Raw genomic sequence first — 24,907 nt, forward strand, 5'->3', positions numbered from 1 at the left:
TCCTGACCTAACTGTGCTTGACAGGTACATTTAATTCAAGACTAATTCTGTACCCAATTACAACACGTGTGGGTACCACACCACCAAGCAATTCTCAGACACTAGCTGGGTGTCCTAAATTCAACACAATTCTGACACTATGCGCCTAGAGATAACATCAGATCCCACAGGCTCAGTCCTACAAGACTGAGCCCCATCCAGCTCAGACATCAACTCCAAATTCACATTGTCACCTGTGTTTCAGAATTGCCAGTTATAGAGTAGAGGTTCCAAAACACCCCTCCATGAGTTTAATTACTTTCTAGAGTAGTTCACAGAACTCAGAGAAGTATTTTACTTACTAGATTACCAGTTTATTATAAAAGAGTATAACTTAAGAACAGCCAGATGAAAGAAATGCATAGGGTATGAGGAAAGGGCATGGAGATTCCATCCATGCCCTCTCTGAGAGCACCCAGACCCAGAAGCCCTTCAAACCCTGTCTTTTTGGATTGTTTCATTTTTTGTTTGTTTCTTTTTGACCATGCCACACAGCTTGAAGCATCTTAGTCCCTGCCCAAGGATTGAACCCAGGCCCCCAGCAGTGAAGTGCCGAATCCTAACCACTGGACTGCCAGGGAATTCCCACTTTTGGAATTTTTGTGGCAGCTTCATTACCCAGACATAGTTGATTAAATTATTGGCCACTGGTGATTGATTCACCCTCCAGAATCTTCTCCTCCCCCAAGGTCAGAGGGTGGGACTGAAAGTTGTTTCTTCTGGCACCCAGCCCCCGTTCTTCCGCTAGGTCATTTATTATATTAACATAACAATAGACACCTTGACTGCTCTCCTCTTTTAGAGAATTCCAAGGATTTTAGGATCTCTGTGCCAGAAGGCAATGGCACCCCACTCCAGTACTCTTGCCTGGAAAATCCCATGGACGGAGGAGCCTGGAAGGCTGCAGTCCATGGGGTCGCAGAGGGTCGGACACGACTGAGCGACTTCACTTTCACTTTTCACTTTCATGCATTGGAGAAGGAAATGGCAACCCACTCCAGTATTCTTGCCTGGAGAATCCCAGGGACGGGAGAGCCTGGTGGGCTGCTGTCTATGGGGTTGCATAGAGTCGGACACGACTGAAGTGACTTAGCAGCAGTGCCAGAAGGGAAGCAAAGACCACATCACAATATCACAAAGATCCTCTCACGGCAGAAAATACTGAAGCCTGAGTACCTGAGTCACGGGTAGGTACTCAGTCATTTGCTGTAGCCTGCCAGGCTCCTCTGTCCAAGGGATTTCCCAGGCAAGGATACTGGAGTGGGGTGTCATTTCCTCCTCCAAGGGATCCTCCTGACCCAGGGATCAAACCAACATCTCTTTCATCTCCTGCATTGGGAGGCGGATTCTTTACTTTTAGCGCCACCTGGGAAGCCCCCAAGTTATGGGTAGAATAAGCTAAATACTCTTTACAGAGTAGAGAATTATTGCCAGCTCCTCTTTCTGATATCTGTGCCGCTGCTACTGCTGCTAAGTCGCTTCAGTCGTGTCTGATTCTACCAGTGCTTATTTCTTACTTTGTGATACCAAACCCCTAAGAGTTGGGAATGGAATCAAGAAATGATACCCTCTGAAATAGTGTAACCACAGTGTCTTATAAGACAAGGACATTTCCTAAATTTTTGTCCAGGAAACCTGAATATCTTCCCTAACCTAAGGAAGAGCTCAGAGTAATTCTCAGTTCTAACAGAGGGTATGGGGCTTATCCTCACATCTGGAGTGTAACTGATGTAAAGAAAATGAAATCACTTAATTTTATTATAATCGGTTTGACGTTGACAAAAAGTTGGTGTTCTATGAGAAGAATAGAAATAATGGAACCAAAAGTGAGAATTCATGAGTGTATCACCAGGCTTGACCTTGAGAGCAGACATAAATTTCTCCAGAGTACAGTAGAGGAGTTAATCATAGTGAAAATTCAAGAACAATGTAAATTTACCATAATAGTTATTTTAGGATATTTCAAAAGGATATTACAGTAGGTTTTGAAGAATGTTTAGTGGTAAGTATAAAAGTTTACTAGAGTTGCCATAACAAAATACCACAGACTCGGCAGTTTAAACAATAGAAATTTATTTTCTCATAGATCTGGAGGCTAGAAGTCCAAAATCAAGGTGTTGACAAGTCTGGTTTCTTCTGAGGCTTCTCTCCTTGACCTTGGGTGGCCTCACGCCCTGCAGTGGCTTGAAGCAGGGTTTTGGTTCCCAGACAGAGATTGAGATTTACTGTAGCAGTAAGAGAGCCAAATCTTAGCCACTAGACCAGTGGTCAGTGACAAGGCCCTGGCCATTTGGCCATGTAAAAAAGAATTTTCAAAAAGAAAAAAGTAGTGAAACGAGGTAAGTGTTTATTAGGAGAAAAAAGAGTACAGTATGTGTGGATAGACATACCAGTGGACTCAGACAGTGCACTCTCAGGGCTTTTCTTGCTGGTTTCCTTTGGCCAATCATTTTGATTTGCCTAGTTCTGAGTCTGTATTCGGAGAAGGCAGTGGCACCCCACTCCAGTACTCTTGCCTAGAAAATCCCATGGGCGGAGGAGCCTGGTAGGCTGCAGTCCATGATGATGTCGCTAAGAGTCAGACAGAACTGAGCAACTCCCCTTTCACTTTTCACTTTCATGCATTGGAGAAGTAAATGGCAACCCACTCCAGTGTTCTTGCCTGGAGAATCCCAGGGACAGAGGAGGCTGGTGGGCTGCCATCTATGGGGTCGCACAGAGTCGGACATGACTGAAGGGACTTAGCAGCAGCAGCAGCAGCATCTCTTATCTAGGCAGGGCCCAGCCTCCTCTTTCAGTTGTCCTGCTATTTTGGAGTTTCTGTCCACAAGGAAGGAACTCTAGCTGCTCACCCTGGGGCCCATCTATCTCCTGCCTCATCCTTGGCTTGAAGATGACCACCTTCTCACTGTGTTCTCACTTTTTTTTGTTTTTTTTCCAGTGTATACCCATCCCTTGTGTGTCTGTGTGTGTCCAGATTTCCTCTTATAAGAACACCAGTCAGATTGGATTAGGGCCCACCCTGGTGGTCTCATTTTAACTTCAGCACCTCTTTAAAGGCCCTGTCTGCAAATGCAGTCACATTTTGAGGTCCTGGGAGTTAAGGCTTCAACATACAAATTTTGGAGGAACACAGTTCAGTCCATACAACAGGGGGAAAGTTTTACAATATGAATTAAAAGGCAAGATATAATGTAATATTTTGTTGTTGTTTAGTTGCTAAGGCATGTCCAACCCTTTGCAACCCCATGGACGATAGCCTACCAGGCTCCTCTGTCCATGGGATTTTCCAGGTAAGAATACTGGACTGGGTTGCCATTTCCTTCTCCAGGGGATCTTCCTAACCCAGGGATCAAACCTGCGTCTCCTGCACTGCATGCTGATTCTTTACCACTGAACCACCAGGGAAGCCCCAATATAATATTTAGTGTGATTCTAATCATATAAATATATGCAGAAAAAGACTGGAAAGAAATACTCAAAAATATTAATGGTTTTTTAGAGTTTGAGAATTATGAATAATTTAAAATATTTTCTTCTTTATGCATTTCTGTATTTTCTAAATTTTCTATAATAAAACATGTATTATAATTAGAAAAATGCAATAAAATTCACATTAAAAATTCATTCCTTTTCCCCTTAATTTTATGACTAAATCAGCTTACCTTCAAGAATGGAAGACAAGGAGATAAATGTGACAGAATAATTGATATCAGTTGTTAAATTATAAGTGGTATTCTATTTTAGGTCATACTATGGTGAGGTTGATCTTGTTGATTGGTTCTCTTTTGAGTAAAATGATTAAAAATGACTTGTTTTTATGTGTGAAGGGGATAAAAAGGTATAAGCTTCCAGTTATAAAATGAGTAAGTCATGAGAATGTAATGTACAGCATGGTGACTATAGTTAATAAAAATATATTGCATATTTGAATGTAGGAGAGTAGATCTTGAAAGTTCTCATCACAAGAAATGAAATTTTTGTTATTATGTATGGTTCAGTTCAGTTCAGTTGCTCAGTCGTGTCCGACTCTTTGCGACCCCATGAACTGCAGCATGCCAGGCCTCCCTGTCCCACCAACTCCCAGAGTTCACTCAAACTCACACCCATCGAGTCGGTGATGCCATCCAGCCATCTCATCCTCTGTCGTCTCCTTCTCCTCCTGCCCGCAATCCCTCCCAGCATCAGAGTCTTTTCCAATGAGTCAACTCTTCGCATGAGGTGGCCAGAGTACTGGAGTTTCAGCTTTAGCATCATTCCTTCCAAAGACCACCCAGGACTGATCTCCTTTAGAATGGACTGGTTGGATCTCCTTGCAGTCCAAAGGATTCTCGAGAGTCTTCAACACCACAGTTCAAAAGCATCAATTCTTCAGTGCTCAGCTTTCTTCACAGTCCAAGTCTCACATCCATACATGACTACTGGAAAAACCATAGCTTTGACTAGATGGAGCTTTGTTGACAAAGTAATGTCTCTGTTTTTTAATATGCTGTCCAGGTTGGTCATAACTTTCCTTCCAAGGAGTAAGTGTCTTTTAATTTCATGGCTGCAATCACCATCTGCAGTGATTTTGGAGCCCAGAAAAATAAAGTCAGCCACTGTTTCCCCATCTATTTGCCATGAAGTGATGGGACCAGATGCCATGATCTTAGTTTTCTGAATGTTGAGCTTTAAGCCAACTTTTTCACTCTCCTCTTTCACTTTCATCAAGAGGCTCTTTAGTTTTTCTTCACTTTCTGTCATAAGGGTGGTGTCATCTGCATATCTGAGGTTATTGATATTTCTCCCAGCAACTTTTATTCCAGCTTGTGCTTCCTCCAGCCCAGTGTTTCTCATGATGTACTCTGCATATATATGTATACAAAAGCTTTGCTACTACACTTAATAAAGGCTTGAGAAAGAACATAAAAAAAAGAGATGGAGAAATTGCAGAACACAACTAAATGAAATGGGAGCACTGAATATGAAATAGAAAAAGTGAAACAAACTGGATAAAAGTAATAGATCATCATATAGTCCAGTTGTTTTCAAACACGACTGCTCATTAGAAACATATTTGGAGCTCTGGAGAAAAAAAGCAATACCTGAGCATTTGCACTTTTCAAAAAATTCAAGATAATTCTGATATGCATCTGATCTTAAAAAGTGATTACAAGTTTTTCTATTAGATCCTAGTTTTTGTGATATACAGTTCTATTATTTTTCTGTTGAACAATCAAGATACAATGGTATTAAGTAATAGTTACATAATCATAATAGTAAAATATATTTATCAGTTTTCACAATCAATAGCCAGACAAAAATTAAAGATAATTACAATTGCAAGCCATAATGAGAACTTGATTAACTTATCAATATAAAATAATTACATACAATTTGGGGCGATCAAGCAGAGTGATGTGGTAAGTGGAAGTGCATACATGCATATGTTTCCATCCACCCAGCGAGTCTGTCGTTTGGTTGGTGCATTTAATCCATTTATATTTAAGGTACTTATCGATATGTAAGATCCTGTTCAGTTCAGGTCAGTTTGGTCAGTCGTGCCCGACTGCTCTAAGGTGTTGTACCATCCTATAGTCCCAATTTGGCTTAACAACTGGGAGAATAAGAGTATTGCACAGAGACTGCAGGGAACCAAGAGGCCTTGCCTTAAGAATTTATCTATGAGGGGTTTTAAGCCCTTCTTTACTTCCGACTTTATAGGATATTGTCTCTTGTTAGGATAGGCAGTTTCTGGCCCAAGGGTAATTCTTACAGGTTGGGTGTTTGTGGCCCTTCCAGGGATTCCTTTGTCCTATACGGAAGAGTCTATTGTTTGTAGAATATGGCTGGGAATAGAATCTTGCTCTTCTGGCTGGTCTGTCTTAGCAGAGTCAAAATAAGGGGCTACTTAGGGCCTCCTAACTGGAAGGTGGCCCCAAGGGAGCTCAGAAGGTCCCTCCCAAGGAAAAGGGTAGAATACTGAGGCACAACAAGAAAGGGGCAATAAAGATCCAATTGCAGAATGGTATTATAACTTAGAGACCCATTTTCAGGCCATTTTTCTCTATTCTCCAACTTATACAAAGGTCAGGCACCGTTATGGTAGAACTTAAGTTTTTCCTTTCTCAGTCCTTTTATTTTAAACAACTTCCAGTTCTTAAGGATACACTCCAGAGGTGCTGCTTCTGGTTTGTGGGGGTGGGGTGGGGTGGGGATGGGGAGCCCTCCCATGTTGGGTAACTTGCAACAGAGAACAAGAGAGTGCTCCTAGAAATGAAATCTGGTGTCCCAGATATATTTACCTGGAGGCTTTAGCTTGAAGGGGTTCAGGATGCCCTCTAAATTCCCTTTAAACCTGATGCAGTCTCAAGTGTCCTCTACTCTCCCACTGATTCCTGACCAAATGCCTCTAGTCTTCCTTGGTTCCACATGGATGCTGGGAAAGATTGAAGGCAAAAGGAAAAGGGGGCGGCAGAGGATGAGATGGTTTGATAGCATCACAGACTTAATGGACATGAATTTGAGCGAACTCAGGGAGGTAGTGAAGGACAGGGGAGCCTGGTGTACTGCAGTCCATGGATCATGAAGTTGGGCATGACTTAGTGACTGAACAACAATAACACAAGGTGTCCCCCCACATGGCCAGGGGAGGACATTTGAACCAGTGCAGACCAGTTGCCAGACTTTCCTTTGGAGAGATCCCTTGTCTATAGAGCTTATCTCCTGTAATGAGTTTTCCTGTGCTGGGGTCTGCCTATTCCTCACAACTGAGCATCAACAAAGTTTATAATTTGGGCTTCTGGGTAGCAAGCAGCCTGATAGATTGTCGGTAGCACTGTGGAGGCTGCCAAGGACTGGAGTGAAGGGGTCTGATAAATGCAAAGAGGGACCCTTGGAGAAATTGGAGTTGGGCACTATGGAAGATGGCACAGATTCAAGACTCAAGGGCTGGAAGGTGAAGAAATTCTCATAGTAAATTTTTTGGGCATTGAGTGAGGTGAGAGACTGGACAGCAGAAGAACCCCAAATCCCTTGCCCTATCTGTCTGGCAGCTAAGATAGAATTGGGAATCGTCTGATGATTCTGTCTGACACAGCACCAAGTTTGGCAGTGGCATGGACGCAGTTTAGGAATGAAGTCCAGGAAATCCTTCCCTAAATGAATGCAGAGATAAGAAGTGAGAAGGAGACTTTGTTGTGTGAGTAAGGTGGGAAAGAAAAGCATAGTGGAGGGTTCCATATGGGACCGTGAGAGGAGAGTGAGAGAGATCCCTTGGGCTCCTGCATGGTTGGAAATTGTGTTTCCACCATGTCCCAGCATCAGCTGTTACCCAAGCATTATTTGGAATCTGCAAGGCTCAAGGAATCCCCCTGCCATTCCCAATGTTGGGGGTAGCCATAGTGCTGTGGACAGACAGAGGTTATGCCTTGTGAGTCTTGAAAAGGGGCCTCAAGCTGACTTGAGTCAGGGCCTGTGAAGTCCGTGGTTTACCTTGAATTCTCAAGTTTCAGAACCAAATATGATCTCCAGGTGGCCTTGGCCTGCAGCACCTTGAAGCAGGGTTACAGTTCTCTGCCAGAGATTGAGGTCAGGTCTCAGCAGTGAGAGTGCTGAATCCCAGCCACTAGACCAGTGGTCAGTGACAAGGTCCTGGCCCTTCAGCTTTTCAGAAGAGAATTCCCACAAAGACAGGAAGTAATGAACCAAGTGTTTCTAGGAGGAAAAGAGTACAGTATGTGTGGATAGACACATGGGTGGACTGAGAGAGAGAGTCGTGCCTTTGTGGTAGTTTGAGTCACTCATATGGGGCATTTCTTCTGGGTTTCCTTTGGCAAATCATTTTGATTTGCCTGGTTCTGAGTCTGTATTTGGTATATCTGCACCATCTGCCTTTGGTCACCATCTGCAGTGATTTTGGAGCCCAGGGAAAGAAAATCTGTCACTGTTTCCATTGTTTCCCCATCTATTTGCCATGAAGTGATGGGACTGGATGCCATGATCTTAGTTTTTTGAATGCTGAGTTTTCAATCCAAATTAAGGTTACCAATCCAAAAACAGGAAGGTTGTCTTAGATTACCTTAGTGGGCCCAGTGTAATCACAGAGCCCTTAATAGTAGAAGAGGGGAGGTCAGAAAGATTCAAAGCAGATGGATTTGATGCATTGGAGCTTAGAAATGGAGAAGATTATATGTTAAGGAAATGGGACTTCAGTCCTACAATTGCATGGAACTAAATTCTACCAACAATGTGACTGAACTTGGAAGTGAATTCTTCCCCAGAGCTTCTAAATAGGAATGCAGATACTTTGATTTTACCCCTGTGAGACCCTGAGCAAATAATCCAGCCATGCAGTGCTGGACTTCTGACCTTTATAAAGTGTGAAATAATAAATTTGTGTTGTTTTAAGCTGATAAATTTGTGGTAATTTTTTACTGCAGAAATAGAAAACTAATATAGGTATGTTTCCTTTTGTAATTAATATGTAAACTGTGGGGTGCTACAAGGATCATCTATTGATTATCTTTGTCTGAATCAGTTACTTCTTTGGTGAGTACAAAATGGTGAGTTTTGAATTCTAGCATTTCTTTTTTTTTTTAAATTCTAGCATTTCTTATAGATTTAGTAGCTGGTGTTCTTTTTTAAAAAAATATAATTATTTATTTATTTGGCTGCACCAGGTCTTAGTTGCAGCATGAACGATCTTCATGTGTGACCTTTTTTTAGTTGCAGCATGCAGGATCTTTAGTTGTAGCATGTGGGATCTATTTCCTTGAACAGGGATAGAACCTGGGCCCCTTGCATTGGAAGCATGGAGTTTTAGCCACTGGACCACTGGGGAAGTCTCTGTTAGCTGGTGTTCTTCTATAAAGAAGAGCTTCCCCATGCCCTTTTAAAGCATCACTATGAAATTATGCATTTTCTCTGTAAGGAAATGGCAACGCACTCCAGTATTCTTGCTTCGAAAATCCCATGGACAGAGGAGACTGGTAGGCTACAGTCCATGGGGTCACAAAGAGTTGGACATGACTGAAGGACTAACACTTTTACTTGCATCGAATAAATATCAAAAAATACTTCAATATCTTTTGAAACTAAGTGACAGCTTCAAATATAAAATTTCAAAAGTCAAATATATCCACATTCTATTATTCAGCAAGTCCACTGGTAATTTTTTAAAAATATTTATTTAATTATTTTTGGCTGCACTGGGCTTTTGTTGCTGCACGTGGGCTTTCTCTAGTTGCGGAGCTACTCCCTAGTTGCAGTGCACAGGCTTCTCATTGCAGTGGCTTCTCTTGTTGTGGAGCATGAGCTCTAGGGTGCAGGCTCAGTAGTTGTGGCAGACGGGTTTAGCTGCTCTGTGGCATGTGGGATCTTCCTGGATCAGGGATCAAACCCGTGTCCCCCACACTGCAAGACAGATTCTTAACCACTGGACTACCAGGGAAGCCCATGCTGATAGATTTATAACCAATAGTAATGTACATGTTTTCAGCAAATAATATGTATTAGAATGTTCAAAGCAGTACTATTTGCAGTAGTTAAACTGGAAAATAACCAAAAAGTGATCAATAAGGTAGAAGGAATAAATTGTGATCTAGTCCCACAAAGGAATACTGTACAGCTAAGAATGAATGATCTACAATGACACACAACAATATGGATGAATCTCAAAAAGTTAATGTTTTTTTTTTTTCAAAAAGTTAATGTTGAATGAACTTCCTCAGTCTAGTAAAGGGTATATACAAAAAACCAACAGCTAGCAACATAGTTAATGGTGAAAACCTGAATACTTTCCCCCTATGATCAGAAACAAGGCAAGGTTGTCTACTCTCACCACTTCTACTCAATATCGTACTGAAAGTTTGAACAGAGCAATTAGGTAAGGAAAAGAAAGAAAGGGCATTCAGATTGGAAATGAAGAAGTGAAACCATCTCTGTAGATGACATTATCTTGTATATAGAAAGTTACAAGGAATCCGTTAAAACACTATTAGAACTTATAAGTGAGCTCAGCCAGGTTGCAAGGTACAGGAACAATATACAGATATCAATTATATTTCTATAGAAGAAAAAGAGGGAAACTTTTTTTTATATAATAATATCAAAAAGAATAATATACTTGAGAATATATTTATCTAAAGAAGTATAAAACTTACTCTCTGAAAACTATAGAATATTGTTGACAAATTGAAAGAAGACCTTAAAAAAATGGAAAGACATCCATGTTCACAGTTCAGAAGACTTGATACTGTTAAGATGGTAATACTTTCCAAATTAATGTATGGATATATGGCCATACCCCTCAAAATTCCAGCTGTCTTTGTAGAAATTGGCAAGCAGATCCTAAATTTCACATGGAAATTCAAGGGATCCTGGAATAGTCAAAAATCTTCAAAGAGAAGAACAAAGTTAAAGGACTCACGTTTCCAATTTCAAAACTTACTACAAAGCTACAGTAATCAAGACAGTGTGGGGGACTTCCCTGTGGTCCATTGGCTAACACTATGTATTCCCAAAGCAGAGGATCTGGGTTGGATCTCTGGTCAGGGAACTAGATCCCACATGCCAAAACTAAGACCCAGCACATCCAAATAAATAGATATTAAAACAAAAAAGTGTGGGACTGGTGTAAGGACAGACATATAACTCAGTGGAATAGAACTGAGAGTTCAAAAGTAAACCCTCACATTTTCAGTCAGTTGATTTTTGGTGAGGTGCCAAGACAATTCATTGGGGGAGGAATAGTCTTTTCAACAAATGGTATTGGGACACTTTATATCCATATACAAAGGAATGGATATGGACTCCTACCTCACACCTTGCACAGAAATTAACTCAAAAATGGACCAAAGACCTAAACATGAAGTAAAACCATAAAACTAGTGGGAAACATAGGTATAAATCTTTGTGACCATGAATTAGGCAATGGTTTATTACATATGACACTTAAATCAGAAGCAATAAAAGAAAAAATAGATAAATTGGACTTCATCAAAATTAAAAACTTTTATGTATCAAAAGACACTACGAAGGAGACTTCCAAGATGGTCCAGTGGTTAAGACTCAGCTTCCACTGCAGGCGGCATGGGTTTGATTCCTAGTCAGGGAACTAAGATCCCAAATGCCATGCAGTGGAGCCAAAAGAATAAATAAATGCAAGATTAAAAAAAGCATACATCTTAAAAAAAATAAAGACACTATGAACAAAGCGAAAAGACAGCCCATAAAATGGACTGCTGCTGCTGCTAAGTCGCTTCAGTCGTGTCCGACTCTGTGCGACCCCATAGACGGCAGCCCACCAGGCTCCCCCGTCCCTGGGATTCTCCAGGCAAGAACACTGGAGTGGGTTGCCATTTCCTTCTCCAATGCATGAAAGTGAAAAGTGAAAGTGAAGTTGCTCAGTCGTGTCGGACTCTTCGTGACCCCGTGGACTGCAGCCTACCAGGCTCCTCCGTCCATGGGATTTTCCTGGCAAGAGTACTGGAGTGGGGTGCCATTGCTATTAGCAAATCTTTTATCTTATAGAAGTCTAGTGTTTAGACAATATAAAGAACTCTTAAGACTCAACAATATAAAGACAATCAATTAAAAATGGACAAAGGATTTGAATAGATTTTTCTTGAAAGAAGACAGCCAAATGGCTAATAAGCACATGAGAAGATATTCAACGTCATTAATCATTAGGGAAATGCAATTTAAAACCATGATAAGATACCAATTCACACTTAGGATGGCTAGGATTAAAAAAAAAGATGAATTATAACAAGTGTTGGTAAGAAGGTGGAATAAATGGAAGCCTCATAATACTGTTGGTGGGCGTATAAAGTGGTGCAGCTTTCACGGAAAACAGTCTGGTAGTTTCTCAAAAGGTTAAAAATAGTTACCACATGACTCAGCAATTCTATTCCTAAGTATGTACTCAAAAGAATTTAACACATATGTCCACAGGAAAACGTGTATACTAATGGTCATAGCAGCATTATTCATAATAGCCAAAAAAGAAGGAAAGAAAAGAGACAACCCAAATGTTTGCTGGCTGATTAATGGATAAATAAAATGTGTTTTTTTTCCGTACAATAGAACATTATTTGGCAATAAAAAAAGGAATGAAGTACATACTTATACATGGTACAAAGTTGATGAACCTTGAAAACATTATGCTAAATGAAAGGAGCAGGTTCACAAAAGACCACATACTGCAGGCTTCCGTTTAGGGGAATGTTTAGAATATGCAAATTTATGGAGACCAAAAGTAGAATTGTGGTTGCCTGGAGCTGGAGTGAGGGGGTTGGGAGGAAACAGGGAATGACTGGAAATGGGAACAGGGTTTCTTTTGGGGATAGCGAATATATATAAAATTGATTGTAGTAATAGAGGTACAACTCTGTAGTTATACTAAAAACTAGTGAATTGTACATTTCAAAAGGTTGAATTCTATGGCGTGTGAATTTTATCTCAATTATCAAAATAATAATACTATATGCTTTCATTTATATAAAGAAAAACAAACAAAAAATATCTAGGCTGTTAGAAGTTGGGACAGAGGTTGCCCTTGTGGGAAGGGAAAGTAGTTACTAGAAGGAAGCATGAAAGGAATTTCTGGGGTACTGATAATGTTTTGTTTCTTGATGTAGGTGCTTGTTATATGAGTGTGTTTATTTTCTGAACATTCATTGAGCTGTACGCTTAATGATACCAGTGTGCACATTTCTCTGTGTATATCATATCTCAATAAAAAGTTTAAAAAGCTTAAACTTTGTAAATAAAAGCAACAAACATTGGAAAATATTTGAATCAAGTATTATAGAAGAAAGTTTAATATCTATATATTCACTCAGTTAGTTCAGTCACTCAGTCGCGTCTGACTCTTTGCGACCCCAAGAATTGCAACAGGTGAGGCCTCCCTGTCTATCACCAACTCCCGGAGTTCACTCAAACTCACGTCCACGTCCAGCGAGTCAGTGATGCCATCCAGCCATCTCATCCTCTGTCGTCCCCTCTTCCTCCTGCCCCCAATCCCTCCCAGCATCAGAGTCTTTTCCAATGAGTCAACTCTTCGCATGAGGTGGCCAAAGTACTGGAGTTTCAGCTTTAGCATCATTCCTTCCAAAGAACACCCAGGACTGATCTCCTTTAGAATGGACTGGTTGGATCTCACATTCTAATTTATAAGGAAAGCATGAGGACCCAAATAACCAAGTTTGGGGGAAAGAAAAGATAGGAATAAGCAATTTCCAAAAGAAATATTAATTCTAAACAGAATGTACTTCCTTCTACTTTTATTAGCAAATGACTTATTCAAATTGTAGACATGCTGTTGAGATTGTGATAAGGTTGGTTTACTCTAACACGGCTAATAGCACTGTAAATTGATAAAAATCCTTTGGGAAAGCACTGTAACAAGTATCAAAGTTTATAAATATGTTTCTTATCTTTGATATTGATTATCAATAATCCCAATCCTGGGAATGAAACCTAAGAAAGTAATTCAACTAAATATAGACATTGTATTAATGAAAGTGTTTCTTAGAATGAAGGAAAACTGGAAACAACCTGAATAAAAGTTTAAATGGTTACATAAAAAATAGTGTATCAGTACTATGGAATATTATGCAACCACTAGCAATGATAATTTTGAGTATTAGAAGTAATTTGAAAAATATTTGATCATGAAAAAAGAAATAGGCAAATATATGATAGGCAAAAGAAATAGGCAAAATATATGATAATATTCGGTGGTTTGGGGGACAGTTTTCATTAGTATTAAGTTGTTTTATAATAAAAACACACAAAATTCATTGTTTTGCCCCTGGCCATTATACCACAAGAAAGAGATAATGAAGTTGGAGAAAGTCCATAATGATGGAGGATACCGTGGAACTTTTGGAAAAATAAAAGCTGAGGAAGGAAATAGGGTTGAACTTACACACTCATGAAAGGGATAAGTAAGTGAATGAGAAGAGCTGCATAAAATCTTGAAATGCTAGAATTGGAGAGTACCTCCTGATGCTTCTAATTAATTGATCAAGTTTGTATTGAATAAGGTGAAAGTGAAAGTGTAATCACTCAGTCATGTCTGATTCTTTGCCACCCCATGGACTGTAGCTTGCCAGGCTCCTCTGTCCATGGAATTCTCCAGGCAAAAACACTGGTGTGGGTTGCCATTTCCTTCTCCAGGAGATCTTCCTGACTCAGGGATCGAACCCAGGTCTACCTGCACTGCAGGCGGATTCTTTACCATCTGAGCCACCTGGGGGACCACCTTCAATTGAAGGTCTATTAAATCCACTGTTAATCTGCACATGCTAGACTGGTCTCTACAGGGGCTCCTGAATTTACTTCATGCCTCTACCCCTTACGAACTAATATATATCAATATATTCCAGTCTGTACCAATGACTTCTTTCCCTGAATTATTTACAATAGCAATTTGTCAGTCTCATAATTGAATCAATCACCTAATCTAAGCAACCAAATAATTATCAGACACACGAATATTATTCTGAATATGTATTAAGTTTTTGTTGAATACTTCCTATGTGCCAGGCAGGACGAATTGACTTCATAAGCACATCTAAGCATCTCAACAACCCTGTGAAACCTGTATGCTGTTGCTACTTAGTTGCTAAGTCATGTCCAACTCTTGGCCAACCCATGGACTGTGGCCCACTAGGCTCCTCTGTTCATGGGATTTCCTAGGCAACCACACTAGAGTGGGTTGCCATTTCCTCTTCCAGGAGATCTTTCCGACCCAGGGATCAAACCCCTGACTCCTGCTCTGCAAGTGGATTCTTTACCACTGAGCCACCCGGGAAGCCCCCTTGAAACATGTATCCAAAAACTGAGGCTCAGGGATGTTAGATAATTTGCTCAAGACCAAGTGTCTGAGCTGGAAATTTAACATAGGTCTAATTCCAAAGACTGCCCTCCTAACCACTAGGTATTAATAATACAGTTTCAATTGTATTGTATATGTTTTCTTTCCCTAACTAGATTTTTAAGACTATGAGGGCAAGGATTTTATTTTCTCTTTCCTTTGCTTTGTGTATGCTAACTGCTATACACATAGTCCTCAATGGGTACTTAAAGCCAATAGCTGTAGCTAGCTGAAACTACCAGTTACTTCAAAATGGATTTATATATTAGATGGATTCACTGGTAATCTATTCAGAATGGATTACTTAAAGGAAACAAGGATATTTAGGTCCTTCCTTAATCCCTGAGATGTGTATGGAAGAGAACTACACCTTCACAAAGCTGATTGCTTCTTTCTGACTAAGAACTGATTAGGCTGAATGGGATTAGGGTGTGATCCTTCTTTGATTCTTCTGGTTCTCTTCTGTTTTCTAGAAACTCCTAGCCTAAAAGGGCCCATCTCCACACTAGTGCTTCTCCTGGTCTGGCTTTGCTTGCTTCAGTTCAGTCGCTCAGTTGTGTCCGACTCTTTGTGACCCCATGAATCACAGCATGCCAGGCCTCCCTGTCCATCACCAACTCCCGGAGTTCACCCAAACTCATGTCCATAGAGCCAGTGATGCCATCTAGCCATCTCATCATCTGTCGTCCCCTTCTCCTCCTGCCCCCAATCCCTCCCAGCATCAGGGTCTTTTCCAATGAGTCAACTCTTCGCATGAGGCGGCCAAAGTATTGGAGTTTCAGCTTCAGCATCATTCCTTCCAATGAACACCCAGGACTGATCTCCTTTAGGATGCACTGGTTGGATCTTCTTGCAGTCCAAGGGACCCTCAAGAGTCTTCTCCAACACCACAGTTCAAAAGCATCAATTCTTCGGCGCTCAGCTTTCTTCACAGTCCAACTCTCACATCCATACATGACCACTGGAAAAACCATAGCCTTGATTAGACGGACCTTTGTTGGCAAAGTAGTATCTCTGCTTTTCAATATACTATCTAGGTTGGTCATAACTTTCCTTCCAAGGAGTAAGCATCTTTTAATTTCATGGCTGCAATCACCATCTCCAGTGATTTTAGAGCCCCCCAAAATAAAGTCTGACACTGTTTCCACTGTTTCCCCATCTATTTCCCATGAAGTGGTGGGACCAGATGCCATGATCTTCATTTTCTGAATGTTGAGCTTTAAGCCAACTTTTTCACTCCTCTTTCACTTTCAACAAGAGGCTTTTTAGTTCCTCTTCACTTTCTGCCATAAGCATAGTGTCATCTGCATATCTGAGGTTATTGATATTTCTCCTGGCAATCTTGATTCCAGCTTGTGCTTCTTCCAGCCTAGCGTTTCTCATGATATACTCTGCATATAAGTTAAATAAGCAAGTTAAATTGCTTTCTTACACCACTCCTTTTCTTGTGTGGGAAATGGGAAATGGCAACCCACTCCAGTATTCTTGTGTGGAGAATCCAATGGACAGAGGAGCCTGGCAGGCAGTAGTCCATGGGGACTATAGTCCAAGGGGTTGCAAACGTCCGACACTACTTAGTGACTAAACCACCACAAACCACCACGGCACCTATAGAGGCAGGTCCAACATGCCAGGTTTTATCAGTAAAGTGGTCAACAAATAATTATGGAGTTACGTCAGCCAAGTTATGCCTCTGAGCCTCAGTTTACTCATCAGTAAAATGGAATTAAATAAGCCCCCTCCTCTAATATTTCAATATTGTCATAATTTCATAGTTAATATTTAGTTTAATATGTGGATATTGGGTGCTAGAAGGAGGTTCTCCCCAGAGTTGCTGGCCCCTCCTGGGTTGAGTTCTGTTTAATTCCCAAAGAGCCATAGTTAATATTTAGTTTATTAATTAATGGGTAGCTGGAGGTACACTATGGAGAGACTGGGGCCTATACATCTAGATGGGATTAATTAACTCTTGAAATCATCTTCCATTCTCCTGCTGACTGCATTAGGAAAACACCACAGTTGAGGGTGAGAACTGAGGGGTTGGAGTCAGCTGGCTATCCACAATCTGGTAGGGTCCTTGGGAAAGATTTCAGGGGTGAAAGCTCACGTAGAATTTCAGGTTAATTTCAGTTAAATTCAGGTAACCTCATGTAGGAAAGCTTGGGAAGGAGAGAGTTGAGTTGGAGACCCCTCTGTGCTGTTTTCCCCTCCAACTCTCACCCCTCCCCCACTCCTGTCAATCACCGATTCTGACTATCTAGCACAAAGGTAGAAAATCCCCTGGGGGTCTCAGGCCAGGAGGCCTCTTACTGTCCAGCTCTGATGCCTAGAGAAGAATAGGAAAAGGCTACCCTCCCCCCTTTCTCGCTCCCTGCCCACCGGTCTTGCTTTTGCAAGTGGAAAGCAATGTCAGGCCCCACGCAATCCCTTTTGCAAAGCGGGAGAGAGAGAGAGAGAGGTGTGTGTGTGTGTGTGTGTGTGGGTGTGTGTGTGTGTGTGGTGTGTGTCGTGTGTGGTGTGTGTGTGGGGGGGTGTGTGTTTGTGTGTGTGGTGTGTAGCGAAGAGGATTGGGGGTGGGATTCCATGACGTTAGCGGCTCCGCCTCCCGGTATATATAAGGGGCGCTTGGCGCGCAACGACCCCAAGCAGCAGCTTTGAAGCCTGAGCAACCGAACTCGGTAGCCCCAACCCAACTCGGCTGAACTCAGCCTCGCGGAATCCTAACCGAGATTTTCCGCGCCCTGGGCTTGCAACAGCTCCTCGGTAAGCCTTGAAGGCCGACACGTGTGTCGGAGGGGACGAGCGAGGGTCTGGGCATACCTAGGATTCTCTGGCAACCATGGCATGCAGTTGCATCAACGCGGCCGTGACCTGTTGCAGGCGAGACCACAGTCCTGGGAGCCAAGGCTCCCATTTGCATCTCAGCCCCAGACCTTTTCTAGATGAGAGCATAAGAAACTGGGAGCTGAGTCGGGGGGCATAAGGCGGAACCCCTCTTCTCGGGTGCTAGCAATTTCGGGCTGCTCAGGGGCCCCTCTCGCGGGGGGTGGGTATCTCCTTATCTTCAGATGTCGAAGCCCCGCCTCACTGTTGATGCTTGCTGGTCAGCCTTGCGGGGCGGGAGGAAGTGGGGGAGCATTTGCTTACTCCCCTGGGCGACGGCAGTGCCAGTTACAGTGTGGGCTTGGATATGAGGGATGGAACTGAGTCGGTGCTCACTTTTGATCTGTGGCCGAGATTGGTCTCCCCTCTCTCCGGGGGATCTAGGAACCATGCTTATTTGAAGCCCTGGGGGTGAGCCCCGGAAAGGAATGTGGATATTGGGTGCTAGAAGGAGGTTCTCCCCAGAGTTGCTGGCCCCTCCTGGGTTGAGTTCTGTTTAATTCCTAAAGAGCCACAGGGCAGGGGACGGAGGCAAATGAGCTTCCCTAGCTCCTGGGTTGGGGTCTAGGATAAGCTCTATAGTTTCCCCGCCAAAGAAAGAAGAGACTGATATTGATTGAGCACCTACAAGGTGCCAGACCACTGAAGGATGGGGAATTTCACGTGCCTTTTCTGAAATTGTCCTTTCACAAACCTGTGAGGTATTGTTATTCCTACTTGCAAATGAAGAAACTGAGGTTAGAGGAAGAGTGACTTGCCTTTGTCCCCTCAACATCCTCCTCCCCTCCCCCCACAATTCTTTTACTTGGTGGCATGGGTATTGTAATTCACTCTCAGAGCTTAGGGATAATGAGCCCTATTGAAGGTCTTTTGTCTTGTTTTTCACCAGATCCTTCCTAGCATCCTCTTCAATTCCAGCTAGAATGCTGTGGCAGGCGCTTTGCAGATTTGGTCAAAAGCTGGTACGCAGACGTACGCTGGAGCCAGGCATGGCTGAGACTCGCCTTGCCAGATGCCTGAGCACTCTGGATTTAGTGGCCCTAGGTGTGGGCAGCACTTTGGGTGCAGGCGTGTATGTCTTGGCTGGTGAGGTGGCCAAAGATAAAGCAGGACCATCCATTGTGATCTGCTTTTTGGTGGCCGCCCTATCTTCTATGTTGGCTGGGCTGTGCTATGCGGAGTTTGGTGCTCGGGTGCCCCGTTCTGGTTCTGCATATCTCTACAGCTATGTCACTGTGGGTGAACTCTGGGCCTTCACCACTGGCTGGAACCTCATCCTCTCCTATGTCATCGGTGAGATGGTGGGGCAGGGGGGCACTTACGCAGCCAGTGAAGGGGCTTGGAGTCAGGAAATCTGGGTGGAATGGTGAAGCGAGATATTCATCATTCACAGGAATTAAATATTCATAAATGCGTGTATTTGTTGGGGGGGCTGGGTGGGTTGAAGGTATGGAGAAATTGTTCGTTCTACCTACCTCTGTCCTGGCTTCCTTAATTGGCTGGTTTTGGTTCTTAAAAGGTAAGAATAGGTGAAAATAGCAGGGTTCTTATGACACTGGTCTGGGAGAGGGAGGAAAGGAGATGAGAGAGGAAGGTTGACCCTGTATTTCTCCCTCTGCTCCATTAGGTACAGCCAGTGTGGCCCGGGCCTGGAGCTCAGCTTTTGACAACCTGATTGGGAACCACATCTCTCAGACCCTGCAGGGGAGCATCTCACTGCATGTTCCCCGTGTCCTCGCAGAATATCCAGATTTTTTTGCTATGGGCCTTGTGTTGTTGCTCACTGGTGAGACAAGGGACAGGGACAGTGACCAGGGTGGGGCTAGTGGGGACTAGGCTTGGGAGCTTGTGGAGGTGGTAGCTGTGAGAAAGAAGAGAAACTGGGGAGTAAAGGTCTGCATCTAGAGGCAGGGAAACAGAGCTGGGACTGAGGCCTTTCTTAAAGTCCTGAATGCCTCTTTCCCACAGGATTGCTGGCTCTGGGGGCTAGTGAGTCAGCCCTAGTTACCAAGGTGTTCACGGTGGTGAATCTTTTAGTTCTTGGTTTTGTCATCATCTCTGGCTTCGTTAAGGGAGATCTGCACAATTGGAAGCTCACAGAAGAGGACTACAAACTGGCCGTGGCCGGACTCAATGACACTTCTAGGTTAGGAGAGGAGATACAAAGCTGGGAGCATGGTGGAGAGCAGGGGATCTGCACTGAGGGTTTCTGGTGGGGGTGGGGCTGGGGGTGGGGATGGGAACCTAGGCCTTGAAGACCCAGCTGAGTAGCTGGGCTTCAGAGAAAAAGAACAGTTGGCTGAACATGCCCTTACCTTTTCTGTCTCTTCTTTCACTTTAGCTTGGGCCCTCTGGGCTCTGGAGGGTTTGTGCCTTTTGGCTTCGAGGGGATTCTCCGTGGAGCAGCGACCTGTTTCTACGCATTCGTTGGTTTTGACTGTATTGCTACCACTGGTAATAGTCATTCCATTCCATTGGGGCTTGTGCACCTTGTTGTGCTCAGGTGGTGTTGTGGGTTGGGGGAAGGGTAGAGAACCAAGCCTGCTTCTCTGATTCAGACCTTGTGCCCCTTCCTGCAGGGGAAGAGGCCCAGAATCCTCAGCGTTCCATCCCCACAGGCATTGTGATTTCACTCTTCGTCTGTTTTTTGGCCTATTTTGGGATCTCTTCAGCGCTCACGCTCATGATGCCTTACTACCAGCTTCAACCCAAGAGTCCCTTGCCTGAGGCCTTTCTCTATACTGGGTGGGCCCCAGCCCGCTATGTTGTAGCCATTGGATCCCTCTGTGCTCTCTCTACCAGGTCAGTGTCAAATGTTTGTTCTCCTCTGCTGCCAGAGTCTCAGGTGATAGTGTTCCATACCAGAGACTACCCCTAAAAAGGCCCTTGCATGCCTGCCTGCATGAGAATTTGCTTCAGTCGTGTCCAACTGTCTGTGACCCTATGGACTGTAGCCTGCCAGGCTCCTTTGTCCATGAGATGTCCCAGGCAAGAATGCTGGAGTGGGTTGCCATGCCCTCCTGTAGGGTATCTTCCCAACCCAGGGATCAAACTTGCGTCTCCTACATTGGCAGGTGGGTTCTTTACCACTAGCACCACCTGGGAAGCCCTAAAAGGCCCTTTAGAAGCCCTTAAAAGGCCTGTGAGCAGAAAGCGGAGGCTCCTTAAGCTCACATTTTGGAGGAAAGAGATACCCGGTCAACACTGCTCTGGGCATTCTTCTCTCCAGCCTCTTGGGCTCTATGTTCCCCATGCCTCGAGTGATCTATGCGATGGCGGAGGATGGCCTCCTGTTTCGTGGCCTTGCCCGGATCCACACCAGCACACACACTCCCATCGTGGCCACTGTGGTCTCTGGCATTATTGCAGGTGAAAACTCTTTGCCATTCCCTTTGTTATTTCACCAACTCCCTTCACTTTGCTCTTGCCTTAGCTCATGTTTTCTGCCCATCAATTTCAGCATTCATGGCATTCCTCTTTGAACTCACTGATCTGGTGGACCTCATGTCAATTGGGACCCTGCTTGCTTATTCCCTGGTGGCTATTTGTGTTCTTATCCTCAGGTGAGGCTCCTTTCCTCTGCATACTGTCGTTTGGGTTTTAATTCTTAGATGAGGAGTGATAGGGATCTGCTTCTCTTCCCCCCTCTCTGCCTTCATCATTCTGACTCTCCTCGAGGAATATGGCTATCCCTCCCTGCCAAAAAATGCGACTACCCTTAGTGGTGATGAGGAAGGTTAACCTGCCTGGGAGAAGATGGTTAAGGGTTGTTTTTAATACTCCCATCTTCCTCTTGCCTCAGGTATCAGCCTGACCGGGAGATGAGGAATGAGGAAGATGAAGTGGAGTTGCAGGAGGAGAAGATCCCTGAAGCAGAGAAACTGACCCTACAGGGACTATTTTGTCCATTCAACTCCATCCCCACTCCAGTCTCTGGCCAAGTTGTCTATGTTTGTTCCTCACTGCTTGGTGAGCATTGGAATTTTTCTCTTGAGTCAGCATGATGTGAACTGGAGAGAGGGTGGCTCTCCTTGGAATGGGGTGCCTAATGTTTTAACATATTGCTCTCAAGAACTGGTTTTGATGCTTTTCAACTTGACTCTTGAAGCTCTGCTGCTGAGTGTCCTTTGCCTAGTACTGGCCCAGTGGTCCATTCCACTGCTTTCTGGAGACCCAGTGTGGATTGCAGTGGTTGTGCTGCTCCTGATGCTCATTGCTGGGATCACTGGAGTCATCTGGAGACAGCCACAGAGCTCCGCTGAACTTCACTTTAAGGTAAATGACCTCTTCTTTCCCCGCAACTAACCCATGTTGGAAGAATAGGTTCTAGAAACCTCACAGTCTCACATATTCTTTCACTGGACAAGAAGGGAAAGATATAGGAGATACCTAGGCCGAAACATCTTATCTGATGCTTATTTCTTTCCTGTTCCATTCCCCAGACTCTGCATATTCTTGAGTCCCATATGAGGTACACTACATGAGCAGGCACTGAAACACATAGCCTGAGTAGGAGTCAGACTCTCCCTTTCCTGGTTAAAAAAGGTTAGGAATCTCGTCTATCTTACCTCGTGGTCTGTACAAAGATTTTGCTTTGTTCCCAGGTACCTGCTTTGCCCTTTCTTCCACTAATGAGCATCTTTGTGAATATTTACCTTATGATGCAGATGACAGCTGGCACCTGGGCCCGATTTGGGGTCTGGATGCTGATTGGTAGGTATTCTTGGGAAGAGTAGGCCTCTTGGGTCCTATCCCACCTCCTTTCTTTCTTGGTCTCAAGTAGGAGTCATATTAAGCCTTTGCAGACCACTATTTCTCTACCTCACAGCTACCTTTTCCCACTAGGATTTGCTATCTACTTCGGCTATGGGATGCGGCACAGCCTGGAAGAGGTTAAGAGTGACCAACCCTCACTCAAGTCTAGGGCCAGAACTGTAGATTTGGACCTCAGCAGTGCCTGTGTGCATTCGATTTGACATCATCACACCTGAATGCTGTCTGGTCTCCCTGCACAATAATGGAGTGTACTCCTGACCACACTGAGCTAGGCTTCCCATGGGATGTTGGTGGGGGAACACAGACAGAGCTCTGTATTTATTGTGGAGTCAAGGATGTGTCTTTGCTGTTTCTCATCTTTTTTTTTTTTTTTCATTCGTTTACTTTTTAATTGTATCTGTAGTTGCTTAACCAGCTTTTAAAAAATTATTATTAAAAGAAACTAGAAAAAGAATCTATGTTTTGTTCTTTGTTTGCTAGAGGTGATGTGGAGCCTGACTTTCAGTGTGGAGAACTTCAGATAAGTCTTTTGTTTGCTCTGTCAGCACAAAAGTATCTGCTATGCCTGTGTGTGCTTCTTATTGGCTTGGGGTTTGAGTAGGATGGTGTAAGTAGCATCAAGTCTAATCACACTTCAGGGAACAAACTTGAGATATACTTTCCCCTTGCTACACTAAAGGTTAGTTTGTAAATAAGTAGGCAACAACACTCATCTCTGGGATTTGGGGGTGGACTCTCATCTCAACATTGGCATTGGTCAAGGCCAACACTGAGACCATTGTCTTCTGTTCCACTCCTTCTAGTTGGACCAGTCCCAGACTCCTGTGACTGCCTGGACAACAGAAATTTTGGCTGGGGTGTTTGGTACTTCTGGGAAGAAGAGGGGACAGCAGGAGAGAGTGGGTAAAGGACTATGTATATGTTATAGATACTTGTTGTAAGGAAACAGGTTAGAGCTGCTCAGACCAAGAACTATTCATTCATCCATTTACTCAACAACCATATGAGGAGCTCCTATAAAATGCTAGGCCCTGTGCTGGGTGCTGAGGATACAAACATGAATAAGACATAGTCCTTGCTCTCAAGGAACTCATCATTTAGTGGTGGAGACAAGCAGGTCAGCAGGAAACAGTGTGATTTGTCCCAGGGTAGAGGTAAGTGCTGAGTGCTGCAGAAGCATGGAAAAGGATGCATTTGACTTGAGTGTGCCTCATGGGGGATTAACCCGAGGCCTCTTCAGGGAAAGCTCAGAGTCCTAACCACTGGACTGCCAGGGAATTCCCCTGAGTAGGTGTTCATGAAGTGGACTGAGGGGAGGGCTTGTCTGCCAGTGAACAGTGTGCACAAGGCTGTGGGAGTATGAAAAGGCGTACTGTATTGGGAGTATGACATATAGTTTAATGTGGCTGAAGGGCAGCAGTATGGGGTTGTGGTAAAAGATAACAGAACATGTGGATGGCCTTGTGTACCCTACCTAGGAATTCAGATGTTATCTTAAAATTGTGTGTGTGTATGGAGGGGAGGGGGTGTTGTCACTGAATGATTCCAAGCAAAAGAGGTGGTTGGATTTATTAGTCTGGCAGCAGCAAGGAGGATAGCTTGGAAGAGGGTGGGGGAAGTTAAAGCAGTGTGATAATAGCTGCCATTTTTTAAGTATTTATTATAGGCCAGATAGTGTGAATAAATCTCTTAGTTCTTGCAATAACCCAGTGAAGTACATGTTATGATAATTATTTTTTACAGATAAGGGAACAGGTTTGGGGTAAGGAATATGCTATAGGTCACATAACTTGGAATGATCAGGGCCAGGATACAAACTCAGTTCTGACTCTGCAGTGTATACTCTTTAACCACTGTGTGACATTGCTAGCAGTGACTAGAAGAGCATCATAGTCATTTGGGCAAAATATTTCAAGAATTTTGTTCATGTGGATGTATAAGGTAAGAAAAAAGTGGCTGATTTAGATTTCTGGGTGAATGATCAAATTATTAGCCAAGATGGAGAGCATAAGAAGAAGAGCATATTTGGGGAAAGATAAATTCAGTTCCTGGAGAAGGAAATGACAACCCACTCCAGTATTCTTGCCTGGAGAATTCCATGGACAGAGGAGCCTGGTGGGGTACAGTCCATGGGGTCACAAAGAGTTAGATATGACTAAGTGACTAACTTTCACTTTTCAAATCCAGTTCCATATATGCTGAGTTTATAAACATGTACAGGAGTTTAGCTTCATATAGGTGAAGATACATAATCACCAATTGGAACTTGGAGCTAGGCTAGAGGTCTTAAGCTAGAGTTACAGATTTAGAAGTCATCAACCGACTGAGTGACTGAACTGAACTGAA

The 24,907-nt window shown here is 43.3% G+C and overlaps 1 protein-coding gene across 1 annotated transcript; it reads left to right on the forward strand.

Annotated features, from left to right (window-relative positions):
* Positions 1 to 17,512: 17,512 nt before the first annotated feature.
* SLC7A3 (solute carrier family 7 member 3) lies at positions 17,513 to 23,165 on the forward strand. The gene is made up of 12 exons (XM_019955556.2): positions 17,513 to 17,665; positions 18,675 to 19,078; positions 19,413 to 19,571; positions 19,754 to 19,931; positions 20,127 to 20,239; positions 20,365 to 20,587; positions 21,015 to 21,154; positions 21,246 to 21,348; positions 21,588 to 21,754; positions 21,894 to 22,060; positions 22,390 to 22,498; positions 22,631 to 23,165. Exons 2-12 carry the CDS (start codon positions 18,709 to 18,711, stop codon positions 22,759 to 22,761), a joined length of 1,860 nt encoding a protein of 619 aa, XP_019811115.2. The 5' UTR covers positions 17,513 to 17,665; positions 18,675 to 18,708; the 3' UTR covers positions 22,762 to 23,165.
* The last annotated feature ends 1,742 nt before the right edge of the window (positions 23,166 to 24,907 follow it).

This window comes from Bos indicus, chromosome X, assembly GCF_029378745.1.
Source record: "Bos indicus isolate NIAB-ARS_2022 breed Sahiwal x Tharparkar chromosome X, NIAB-ARS_B.indTharparkar_mat_pri_1.0, whole genome shotgun sequence".
NCBI classification, from domain to species: Eukaryota; Metazoa; Chordata; class Mammalia; order Artiodactyla; family Bovidae; genus Bos; species Bos indicus.

What these genes read in the sequence shown, in the direction of transcription:
- SLC7A3 (XM_019955556.2), top strand. Translation starts at nt 18,709, where the DNA reads ATGCTGTGGCAGGCGCTTTGCAGATTTGGTCAAAAGCTGGTACGCAGA. An exon ending in GGACTCAATGACACTTCTAG is followed by an intron (nt 19,932 to 20,126) that starts GTTAGGAGAGGA and finishes CTTTCACTTTAG; the next exon opens with CTTGGGCCCTCTGGGCTCTG. An exon ending in TGGGGTCTGGATGCTGATTG is followed by an intron (nt 22,499 to 22,630) that starts GTAGGTATTCTT and finishes TTTTCCCACTAG; the next exon opens with GATTTGCTATCTACTTCGGC.